Source organism: Caretta caretta, chromosome 7 (genome assembly GCF_965140235.1).
Source record: "Caretta caretta isolate rCarCar2 chromosome 7, rCarCar1.hap1, whole genome shotgun sequence".
Classification (NCBI taxonomy): domain Eukaryota; kingdom Metazoa; phylum Chordata; order Testudines; family Cheloniidae; genus Caretta; species Caretta caretta.
In genome coordinates, this window is record NC_134212.1 from 34,576,624 (window position 1) to 34,589,532 (window position 12,909).

Here is a 12,909-nt window from a genome sequence, read left to right on the forward strand (position 1 = left end):
AAAGTGTTGCCTGGAAGCTGTGTGTCTTCAGAAGCGTTTTCCTGCAGCCCCCCCTTCTCAGCGTTGGGAAGGCTGCTCTCTCGGACGCCTCCCTGGTGCAGAATCCTTTCCCAAGGGAATATAGATCTGGCGGTGTGGGTTCCTTGTTTGAATTCACTCCCGATTCCCGTCTCTGCAGGGAGCACAGCTCCTTGGCCGCCCTGCGCTGTGTGCAGCATGGAACGAAATAACTTTTTAAAGCCCTTACTTATGTCTCTTTAAAAGCGGAGTCGCTGCCCCGCTTTTAGGACCCTTTTTGGACATTCCCGCGCTCAGACCTGTTATATTAACAGCTAAGTTCATTTAATCCCCCCACCTCCTTTATTCGGCCCTGCTGGCAGGTGTCACTCGTTTTGCAGGTGTGTAGTCTGGCGGGGGGGCACACACACACACACACACTGTCCCTCTCGAATCTGGAGACCGATTTTTGTTTTTAAGGCCAGTTTTTTTAAAGTCTCTCCTTGCAGTGCGGAACGATTGCGAGATCTTGGCATTCCGAGCAGCCCATCTCCACTCGTCGTTTATTTCTTTTAAATCTCCCTCCTTTTACTCGTCCCCGTTTTTACACCCAGCCCTGTTTGTTTTTCTCAGCAAGGTGGGTTACCTCCCCTCCCAGCCCCGTCCCCCCCTCGCTAGTATTTTGCCCGGTGCCAAGCTCTGAGTTTTCAGATTCGCCTCCCCTTCTGCAGCCTCCCTCCCCAGCCCCATCGGAGGAAATATTACAATGTTGCAAGCTGACGTAAGGACATTACAAGGAAAGGGCTACATTTCGGAGTGTTTATGAAAAGCCGCGGTACTGTACTGTCACCAGGGGGCACGCAATATAATGCATTTCGCCAAACATTTTGGATAATAATCATTTACCAACAACAACACACAAAAAAGCCCCAGCTTGCCTGGAGCTCGCAGAGCCAGAGAGGAGCATGCAGCCAAAGTTTGGGAAGCCCTTTATTATTTTTCTGACATTGCGAGCTCGCCCTTGAGGAGCTGTAATTGCATTATCTGATTTTTTTTTCCACCCTTCTTCTCTTCCCCCCCTTCCCCTCCCCGCTCCGTCTCTCGACATTGCAATTTTTTTGCTTGCGTTTTGGAAGGAGAAACCGCCAGCTACCGAGCGGCAGGAGCCGCCGCCAGCCCTGCTCGCTTGCCTGGGAGTCCAGTGTTGTTTTGAAGGGAGCTCAGCTAACATGGCGACGGTGCCCGTCTATTGCATCTGCAGGCTGCCCTACGACGTAACCCGCTTCATGATCGAGTGCGATGCCTGCAAGGACTGGTTCCACGGCAGGTAACACAAAGGGCTCGGGCCTGCTGTTCCCCCCCCTTCCTCCCCCGCACCCCGCTCGGGCTGCGATCGCCCCTTCTCGCCCTTCGCCGCCTTGTCTCTCCGGGGCAGAGGGAGGCAGGCGGCGGAGCTGCCGCCGCTGCTGTTGCTGTGTGCAGTTTTCCAACAGGCCTTTTTGGAGAGGAGGAGGAGGAGCCTCGCTGCCCCCGGCCCTCGCTGCTGGGGCTTTTTTTTGGGGGGGGGGGGGTTGTTTTGTAAATGTTCGGTTCTCAGCACAGTGCCTAACACCCCCCCCCGCCCCGGTCATGGGGGGCTATTGTCCTGGCGGGGGCGGGGGCGGCTCTGGCTCACGCCTGCTTTCCGGACCATTGCACCGCTGCCTGGTGGGCTCGTTGTGCGGGGCCCGGGGAAGCGGCTGCACGGCGGGGCTGGCTGGCTGCCGGCCGGGGGCTTGCAGCAGCGGACGCAGAGCTTGCGGTGGCCGGGCTCGCGGGAGCTTGTCCCGGGGAGGCGGCGGCCGCTGGGCCGGGCTCCGCTGTGGCGCGCGGGCGGCTCGGCTCCCGTGTGACGGGCACAATGGCCGGAGCAGCCTGAGCCGAGCGCCGGGCAGGGCCCGCCCGGCCCGCGGCACATGGGCGGGGGAAGGGGGCTCGGAGACAGGCGAGCGCGGGCCCCGCAGCGGCAAGGCGGGCTGCGAGCAAGACCCCGAGAGGCGGGTAGGGGCCGGGCTGGCAGCCCCCGGCCGCTGCGGTGGGAGCCGGCTTGCCCCGGGAGCAGGGGCGCCGCTGGGCGCGCTTCGCGCCCGGCGGGGGGAGGAAGAACCCGCTAGCTCACAGCCCGCCCCTGCCACGGCAGGGCCCCTCGGGGGCTGCACCGAGCCACGCCAGTGTGCCCAGGGACGTGGGGGGCGAGACCCCCGAGCAGCCCCCAGACCTCCCACCGCCTAACAGCCCCCCATGACTGACCCCCCCACCTCCTAGCTACCCTTTGACCTCCCACCACATAGCAGCCCCCTGTGACTGAGCCCCCCACGCCCCAGAGCAGCCCCCTGTGACTGTCACCCCACGGTTTTCAAGCGGTGCCTAGAGCAAAGGGAGGGGACTTCGGAGCCCATTGACAATTAGCAGCGTGTTAACAATTTAACAGCAAAACTAACCTATTGCAGTCGTTTAACCCTGCGGTCAGTGACACTCAGCAGAATGGGTGCCGCCGCCCCTGCCCTCTCTCATTGTATCGCTACTGGGGGAGCGTGGGTTCGGAATACGTTGCTTTGCCCCTTTGTCATGTAACCGCTACATTGCATTATCGCTGAGTCAACAGCATTGCTATGATCTTGGTGTCACAACAGTAAGTTTCTGGGATCACAGGGATTGCCCGAACAAAACAGAGCCCCCAGGTGACTTACAGCTAGTCAGCTATGAAGTGACTGAACTTTATATCTCCACAACTTTCGTGAGGAGGGGGGAAATGATGTTTGGGAGAGTTTGTTCAGGAGCAGACAAAGGGAGAGGCTTCTCTTTTTATTTATTTCATATTAAACCATGGTATAGAATGTATGGTTGAGGTTTTATGTAAGTGACAATATTGGACCAATTTCTGTTGTTGAGAGAGACAAGCTTTGGAGCTTAAACAGAGCTCTTCTGGGGTGGGGGTGTTATTTAGAGGAACAAATACTGTGAAACTGAACTTCAAGAACCTTTCTTTTTCTTTTAGGAATGGGGAAGTTAGTTAAAAATAATGTAAAGAAAGTTAAGGGGATTAAAACTCAGAGAATCACCTTGAGGATTGTTTAAAAATAAACTTATTAGAGTCATACAAGACTTGGGTACTCCAGATCAACAACAATTAAAATCAAGGGAAACGTAGAGGGGGGTTGAACAGCAAGGTACCAGAGGTTTAGAATTAAAATGGTGTCCTTTTAAAAATTGACTCAAATTATACTAATAGGATGGAAAACATCTCCAGTAGTTATTTGAAAAACCAAGAGGAAACTTGAGGAGTAAGTAGCCAGAAGTATACAAAATAATAAGATATTCTTCTAAGTTTATTTAGAGTACTGTTGGAAGCCATCAGGAGGGTCAGTGTGACTGCGAGTCCCTCAGGATGGAAAGGTGGACGTAAAAAGCAATTCTTTATAAGTAGTAAAGGTCAGATACTGTGACAGATCGAAGTATCAAAAAATAAGTGAAATTAAAATAGAGTCAATCACCAGGGCCAAAGATGTAATTTATCTCTTAGTTCTAAAAGAATTCAAGAACGAAGTAGCTTAGTTAAAAACTATTGGAAAAATAATAGGAAAATCATTTAAAGAGTGTGTTAAGCTCCTAAACTGAGTGCACATCGTGTGATAGGTATTCTGTAAGGGTAAATTGTGACTCTCTCCTGTTAACTCTTTTGAAGAGTTCTCACAGAATACCAGATAAAGGAGATAGGTTGGAGCAGGCTAAGGGCTTGTTTTCACTGTCACTGATGTCAGTGGGTACTGGAGCAGGCCCGAAACCAACTAATGGAGACTGAGCTGGAGATAGTTTATAGAGGTATTTCAAAAGGAATTTGATAAACTTCCTTCCAAGAGGTTATTATAGAAACTTGTTAACTGTGGGGGGAGAGGTAAAGTCTCATCATGGATTTAAAAAGTGGTTCAGAAATGTGAAGCAAAGAGTGTGAATTAATGGCCAGTTCTTGTAGGTGAAAATGTTAGTAGTGGGGTGCTCTAGGGTTATGAACTAGACAAATTTCCAAAGTGGTGTGCAGTATCTCATGTTTGTTAAGGATTTGGAAGAGAGGGGTGACAGAGAGGTGATAAAAATTAAATAGCCAAGACTAAAGAGGATTGTGAGAACTCAAGTAGGACCTAAAACTCAGGGTTTTAAGACCGAATGGTGGCACAGTAAAGTCAACATAGACAAGTAAGTAAGAAGGGACTAGTTAAGATACTTGTATACACTGATGGGTTTTGAAGGGAAATGCTCAGAAAAATGATCTCTGCATGTCTGTGGACAGCTCAATGAAGACAAAGCTCAGTGATAGTGAAATAGGATGTTCTACGTGGTATTAGAAGGGAAAGAACGTAATAGCAAACAGTTGGTGTATCTTCACCTTGCAAACTGTGTTCAGTTTTAATGATCTTAAATAGAAATAGCAGCAAACATAAAGGTTTCAGAGGTGGACTCTAAAAATAACTAGGGACTTTGAGAAAGATGGGGCTTCCACACAAGGAGAGATTAAAAAGACTTGGTATTTACTTTGAAGAAGAGACGCAGAAGAAGTGGTATGATAGAAGAGAAAGGCCATTTGGATGCCCCTATTTGCCTTTTTTCATAATATAAGCACAAAGAGGTAATAAATAGAAAAAACATACCTGGTGGTTTAGTTTTTTTAAAAAATCATGGGTGTCTTTTAGAGACCTCAATCTTGCAAGTTTGTATGTGTGTGTATATTTTACACTACCACCAAAAACTATTATTTTTAAAATAATGTAATTTGTTTCAATAAAATATACATAACAATCTTAAACTCATGTCACACATTCTGTGCACTTATGATAGTCACAACAAAGTTCATTTTATTTCTGAATTATTTGCAAGCTTAATACATTGTCTTAATATTCAAACTAATCAATGTACAAAGAAGCTCATCAAAATTAGTAATTTTTGAAGGGGGAGAACTTTATTGATTTCTTCAAGTACCGTGGTAGGCTGTGGGATTTCTTAAAAATTCCATAATCCCTATTTTGTTTTTGTGGAAATGGCTCAGGTGTTTTCCTGATTCCTCTGTGATGGGGCTTTCCAAACGTTTTTGTAGCGTGCACCACATCTTAATAGAGATATTTCATGGGCTACTTCACATCACATTCCTAATGTCTCCTCTCATTTGACATTGAATAACATCCCCGTGGCAACTGCAACAATTGCTTATATAGGAAATTAATATTAGAAAAGTATTAAATTTATTTTAGGCTTTCATTTAATGTACTTTAGCATCTGGAAATAAGAATGAGGAGCAAGTGCTAACTGACTAGCCAGCTCTCTGCAGACCACCAGGAAGTGCTCTGCAGATCTCTAGTGGTCCATGGACACCAGTTTGGACATCATTACTCCATGATATTATCTGACAAAATTACCTGAGAGAGATCCAGGTTTCTCATGCCTGGTGAAAGCCAGTCAGAAGCTTTTTGGGTTTGTTACCTTCTCTTGGGAGAACAAGATACCAAACATCCTTAAAGAAACAATGGTTAGACCTTTCTCAAGAAGCCATCTCTTAATGTTAATTATCTCTCCAGTTGCCAGTTATTACCATGTTTCAAACTTTTCATTTTTGGGGAAGATTACACTTCAGTAGGCGTCTTTTTATTTTCTGGATTCCTATCATTTTGGTTTCAGGATTGGGTATGTTATAGTGATTACATTCATATTGTTGGTTGATGAACTCCTGGCCATAGACAAAAGTCAAGAGTCTGATGATTTTGTAAGAACTAGAGCTTTTCATATTGTTGCCCAGGTGGTGGTCCTGATATGTTGGCAGGGTGTAAAAGGGGTGAGTGGAACTGTTCTTCACTGGTTCTGCTCTTTCCTTTTGGAATAGTTTCAGAGGGTCTGTGAAGCTCTTCTCATCTGTGGTTCCATACTGCTGTCCCTTCCGTGCAACATGCACAAGGCCCTTTGAGAGTGTTTGTGTTAATGTTTGGGGCTACAGTGTCACCAATATGAAGATGACCTCCTTGTTTGTGCTTCTCATTAGATTGAGACTGAATAATTTCCTTGTTCTGTCCAGGCCCTGCGAAAACAAGTTGGCTGAAGCTCAACCCACAAATGATGGAGGTGATGCATGTTGGCTAGGGAAAACAACCTGAGGAGTTGCCGATAGGAGTTTAGCTGCTCTGTTTGTTAATGGAGAATGTCCGTCCTTTCCCAAAGAGATTCACTCTCTTGGGATACTTTTAGATTCCCAGCTGCTCTTGGCTTCCCAGGTAGCAGTGGTAGCTCATGGTGCTGTCTTTCATCTGTGGTGATTTACGAGGTTACCGCCTTTCTTTAAAGTGACACTGTCACCTCCAGGTTTGACGACTGCAGCGTGCTCTACCTCGGCTACCTTTAGCAACCACTTGGAATGTTTAGCTAATGTAGAATGCAGTGGACCTCCAACTTGGTGGAGTGGTTTGGTGGCTCTGTGAACTGCACAGGCTTCTCATCTGCTTCCAGGAGCAATGGAGGGTGTGGGTTCTAATATATAAAACCATGTATGGTATGGTACCTGCCTGCCTTAGGGAGAGCCTCCCTTCTTTTGAACCCACGCTGCAGCTGAAATCAGCTAAGGTGCTTTGACTCTTCTTAGCTTATGCGCATCTGTGCCTCAGATAGCGCATGACCAGGATTCATCACCAAATTTGGATTTCTGGTTAGAACATTAGCTGGCCCAGGCCGGGTACTGACAGGGAGTGTGACGTGAATGCTGATCCGTGCCTCCCAGGGTTCTTTGACTGACAGCCTATGAATGCAAACCCCTTGAAGGCTGGAGGGAGACCTGTTCAGTGGCAAGACCCAGCTATCATACTTGCTCATTCTGGAAGTGTGCCAGAATCTAAAGTTTTCTGAACTTTAGAGCAGAGCAAGGCAAGGCTTTTTGTTCAAGTATTTCCTTAACTATGGAACAATATTGGCTTATTTATTAAGGTTGATAGGTACAGGAAGGTGAGTTGTTTATCCTCTTAGCTGTGGGAGTTTAACATGGCGTTTCATTCATTTATATCAGGCACCCAGATGCCATAGGAGGGGTACATACAATCATTCACTAAATAGAAAGAAGAAAGGGAAATACTTTTTTTTTTTTTTTTTGCACCACATATATTTAAGCCATGGAACCCTCTGCCACAAGAAATCATCGTGGTAAATAACTTAGTAAGATTAAAAAATGATTAGCTATTTAGAATGACAAGGGTAACACCCACAGTTCCCACAGGTAGAATAAAACTGAGTGTGCTAAACCTGATGCATTGATACTTAAGATGAATACCAGCTGGAGTATTGACCATTATTGGGAAATAGCTCTCTTTTGGTATGGAAATTCTAAGTTCCTATCAATGTTCTATCTAGTCTAGTATCTTATGTCTGACAGCGGCCAATTCTGGATGCTTGGATTAAGGTATAAACTCCTCATAATGCACTTTGGTTTGCAATACCATACAATGGAAGATTGTAACTATAGATTCAACTCCTGTTTGTATAAATATAAATCCTGTTTTGAATCTTACTGACTAGTTTCCCTCAATATTATCAAGTGTCAATGTGTTTTGCAGATTTACACTGTACAAACAGTGTTTCATTTAGTACAGGGAATTAAAAATATGAAAAAAGTTGCATATGTTTAGTTGTTTAATTTTATATCTTAAAGATTTTAGGTGTTTCAGAGTACCCTAAAGGAATAATCCGCATTAAGGGCTGGTCTATACAGGGAAACTTACTTGAATAGCTGTTGTGGAATAAATTGTTCCACAAAGCACACTAATTATTTTGGAACAGAGTATTCACACGCAGAGCTATTCAGGAGTAGTTATTCCAGTCATTTTCCCCATGTAGACAAGCCCTTAGTGGGAATTGTCTGCTTTTTAAAAAAACTAACTTGTTTGTTTGAAACCTGGTGCAACAGTGTTTGAAACTAATATAAAAATACATTTTAAGCCTGCTTCCATTGAAGTCAATGTTTGTTTTATCATTTATTTCAATGGGAGTAGGATCAGGAACAACATAAGAACATAAGAAAGGCCATACTGGGTCAGATCAAAGGTCCATCTAGCCCAGTATCCTGTCTTCTGACAGTGCCTAATACCGGGTGCCCCAGAGGGAATGAACAGAACAGGTAATCATCAAGTGATCCATCCCCTGTCGCCCATTCCCAGCTTCTGGCAAACAGAGGCTAGGGATGCTATCCCTGCCCATCCTGGCTAATAGCCATTGATGGACCTATCCTCTATGAATTTATCTAGTTCTTTTTTGATCCCTGTTATAGTCTTGGCCTTCACAACATCCTCTGGCAAAAAGAATTCCACAGGTTACCTGTGTGCTGTGTGAAGAAATACTTCCTTTTGTTTGTTTTACACCTGCTGCCTATTAATTTCATTTAGTGACCCCTAGTTCTGATGTGATGAGGAGTAAATAACACTCTCCACATCAGTCATGATTTTAGAGGCCTCAATCATGTCCCCCTTTAGTCATCTCTTTTCCAAGCTGAAAAGTCCCAGTCTTATTAATCTCTCCTCATGCGGAAGCCGTTCCATGCCCCTAGTAATTTTTGTTGGCCTTTTCTGAACCTTTTCCAATTCCAATATATCTTTTTTGAGATGGGGCGACCACATCTGCATGCAGTATTCAAGATGTGGGCATACCATGGATTTATATAGACTCGGGCAACATGCTATTCTCTGTCTTATTATCTGTTCGCTTTTTTTCACTGCCGCTGCACATTGAGTGGATGTTTTCAGAGAACTAGCCACACTGACTCCAAGATCTCTTTCTTGAATGGTAACAGCTAAATTAGACCCCATCATTTTATATGTATAGTTGGGATTATGTTTTCCAGTGTGCATCACTTTGCATTTATCAACATTGAATTTCATCTGCCGTTTTGTTGCCCAGTCACACAGTTTTGAGAGATCTTTTTGTAGCTCTTTGAGTCTGCCTGGGACTTAACTATCTTGAGTAGTTTTGTGACATCTGCAAATTTTGCCACCTCATTGTTTACCCCTTTTTCCAGATCATTTATGAATATGTTGAATAGGCTGTATCCCAGTACATACCCCAGGGGGACACCACTATTTACCTCTCTCCATTCTGAAAACTGACCATTTATTCCTATCCTTTGTTTCCTATCTTTTAACCAGTTGCCAATCCATGTGAGGACCTTCTCTCTTATCCCTTACTTTGCTTAAGAGGGACCTTGTCAAAGGCTTTCTGAAAATCTAAGTACAGTAACTCCTCACTTAAAGTCCTCTCGGTTAATGTTGTTTCATTGCTGATCAATTAGGGAACGTGCTCCTTTAAAGTTGCGCAATGCTCCATTATAACATTGTTTGGCAGCTACCTGCTTTGTCCACTACCTGCAGGAAGAGCAGCCCGTTGGAGCTAGCTGGTGGGGGTTTGGAACCAGGGTGGGCTGGCAGACCCCCATCAGCTCCCCGCTCCCCTAAGTTCCCTGTGTGGCAGCCGCCCAGCAGGCTATCAATTGCCGGGCAGTTCAGCTGTCCCTCCCCCCACTGCCATGTGCTGCTCCTGCCCTCCCCGGAGCCTCTTGCTTGCTGTGCAGGGGTGGGGGACAGGAGTGCTAATGTCAGGGTGTCCCCCTCCCCCTTCTCCTGCCCTCCACTCCTTTAACCCATCTCCACCGGGGCGGGGGGGTGGGACGGACACAACACAGCTCAGGACGGAGGGAGCTTGCTGGCAGCAGCTGCTGTCTCAACTTGCTGATCTACTTAAAAAGGCAGTGTACTTAGAGTGGGGTCAGCGTACTTAAAGGGGCAATGCATGTCTCTCTCTAGCATGGTGTCTCCCCTCCCTCTGTTTGTGCTGTCTTGTAGAGTGTGAGGCTACATTAACAACAATGTATTAACCCTTGAGGGCTCAGCCAAATGCTAGTTCATCATTTAGCAGTAAGGCATTCCCTGGGAAATATCCCACCGTCTTCCACCCTCTGACTTCACCACCTCAATCAGACTTCACAATCATCATTGCTGTGTACAGTATTAAATTGTTTGTTTAAAACTTATGCTGTGTATATATGTGTGTGTGTGTATAATAGTCTTTTGAATGGTGAAAAAAATTTCCCTGGAACCTAATCCCCCCTATTTACATTAATTCTTATGGGGAAATTGGATTCACTTAACATCGTTTCGCTTAAAGTAGCATTTTTCAGGAACATAACTACAACGTTAAGCGAGGTGTTGCTGTACACTATATCCACTGGATCCCCCTAGTCCACATGCCTGTTGACCCCCTCAAAGAATTCTAGTAGATTGGTGAGGTCTGATTTTCCCTTTACAAAAACCGTGTTGACTCTTCCCCAACAAATTATGTTCATCTCTATGTTTATGTCTATAGTTTCAACCAGTTTGCCTGGTACTGAAGTCAGGCTTACCGGCCTGTAATTGCCGGGATTGCCTCTGGAGCCCTTTTTAAAAATTGGCGTCACTTTAGCTATCCGAGGCCTTTACATTATTCTGGAAGTTTAAAAAGAGTTTAAAGAATTTAAAGTACCACTCAACATTCAAATCCATGTGGAGTCTCTGTACTTCCTTTTGTTGCAGTCTTTTAAGGGGAGATCAAATTTTCATTGGCTTTCTAATCAGATCAGGAACTCCACACTTAGCCTTCCTTCATAAATATGGGATTCAGAATTAAGTTCCCATGCTAATTATCAAAACATAGTTTTCAGCTGCAAATGAACTCTGACCAGCAGGTAAAGCAAAACAATATTGTGAAGCCCGTCAGTGTTGAGTTCTTGATCCCATAGAATGACCCAGAGGTAATTGTTTCACCACTTTTCTTGTTTTGAGATACGTAACTATGGAAAGAGATTTACAGTGGAAACTATAACAATCTTAACATGCTGTAGGATACTTCTGATTGATACTCCAGTATCTCCAGAGACCTTGTGATGTCAGTCATAATATCAAGACTGCTTTGCATGCATTTATTAATAAAAACAGAGAATATTCTCCATATACACTGTGGATTGTCAAATTATTAATAATGCATCCTGTTTTATTTTCTGGAAAAAAACTGCCAAAGGGCCAAAACTTGGTGTGAATGGAAAAAGGTTGAATTACACAGCCCTAAAAATAAAAAGTTTACAATGGAAACTGCAAGTTGACCTTAACTCTGAGGTTCCAGAATTCTAATACTGACAACCCCAGGCAAAGCACTTCAGTAGTTACACAGCACTTTATTTCTAAAGTACGGGCTCCTTGTTCAGATATGCATGCAAGGAGAAAGTGGATTAGCTTCCTCAGAATAGTCAGTTCTTTTATCTTTGGGTTTTCTGTTCCCTTTTGGAACACTGCCCAGGTAGCAAACTAGTATTCCGTAGCTGTTAGCATGATATCTAGCGCTGTAATGCTGACTTTCGAGCTGAGTGGGCTTTTCACTCCTGAACAGTGCTTTGTTTTAGGACTCAGTTTGACTATTGATTAGAAAGCTCACAGGTTTTCAGTGCCTGGGTGCTTGAGGCTCAAGCACTATAGCATGATGAAAAAGAGTGGTCCTTATTGATAGGTGTGGGACTGGAAATATAAAGTCTTGTATTTAAACCTGTTTGTTAGAATATATAATGGCCCAAATTTGCAAAAGGGTCCAACATGAGACAGTTTGAGCCTCATTTTCAGAGTGCTGAGTACCCAATTTTTATTCATAGCAAATAGGATAACGAACGCTTAACAGTTGTCTCAAAGGCAGCCTGTAGTCTCTCAGTTTAGGAGCTCAAAAGTCAAGGAACCCCAAATTAGTGGATATTTTAGAAAATATGGATCTAAATGATAGTAACTGTAGACACTTCTATGATAGGAACAGGCCTGCAAGTGTGTTACTGAGATACTAGCATCTGACAGCAAGTAATAGACTTGTCCAGTTGCACTTCTAGTATGTGTGAAAGTCCTTTAAAGATAAAAGGATTTTACAACAGAAAGTATAATAATGTTATAAATATTAGACACAATTCAGGTTTAATTAAAAAAAATCTAGCAGAAGGCTCCAGTGCCCACCATGAACCAAAAACCTGTTGCTGAACCACATTTGGGGCCCAATTCAAGGACAAAATGTCTGTTAACTTCAATGAGTGCAAGATTGGACCCTTAAGCAGCTGGCAGTTTTTAGCCAGAAAGGTTCAAACAGCATCATTTTCCAGGTATAGTTAGTAAAGGGAAATAAATTCTGCCAGTGAGCCAGGAGGAGGTAGATTAGCAGACCCACTGTTTGTAACCTGAATATGTCTGTGGTGGGGGAGAGTAGAGATTTTGTTTAATATTTCTGCAGAACCAGTTAAAACAATTTAACCATATATGAGGAAAAAATTGTTGCTGGACAGAGAAACTTTGTCACGATTATTGTAACTCTTTAAAAATGATTTCCCTTTATTTTTGACAGCTGTCTCAACCCGTTCCTTCTCTCCCTAATAGGCAGACTCTTCCATTAACATTGTCACCATTTGTTGATCTGTTTGAACCTGTGTAATGTGAATGGAACTATTATGGTTCTTCCATGGTTCTTATGATTATTCCAGTTTTTACATAGGGGGCTAGATGGCTTGGGAGATTGGCAATGACTGTGTAGTGCCTTTTACCACCAGGTTATTTTTTTGGTTCTGGTTAAAGTTGGCAGAGAGCCGATGTTATTACCACCTCATGGCTGTTCAGTGACCTTTGTGAAATGAGTTGGTGGTCTCCATTTTTTACCTAGGTGATAGATAGATAGGAAACACATTACAAAACCCACTCTGGGCAAAATTCTGAAGTCAATGAGTGTTTTGCTGTTTAGGTCAGTAGAGTCAGGATTTCACCCTGTATCTGTTGGCAACGTTTTGAAAGCCCCAGTGGAGAGGCCAAG

At 44.3% G+C, this 12,909-nt stretch overlaps 1 protein-coding gene across 1 annotated transcript in view; it reads left to right on the plus strand.

Moving 5' to 3' along the window:
* Window positions 1–457: 457 nt before the first annotated feature.
* Window positions 458–12,909, plus strand: part of PHF2 (PHD finger protein 2) — a 142,603-nt gene continuing 130,151 nt past the window's right edge. Inside the window, exon 1 of the mRNA XM_048858016.2 lies at window positions 458–1,324. Within this exon, the coding sequence (XP_048713973.1) occupies window positions 1,227–1,324 (98 nt within the window). The 5' untranslated portion in view covers window positions 458–1,226. The remainder of the gene's footprint in view (window positions 1,325–12,909) is intronic.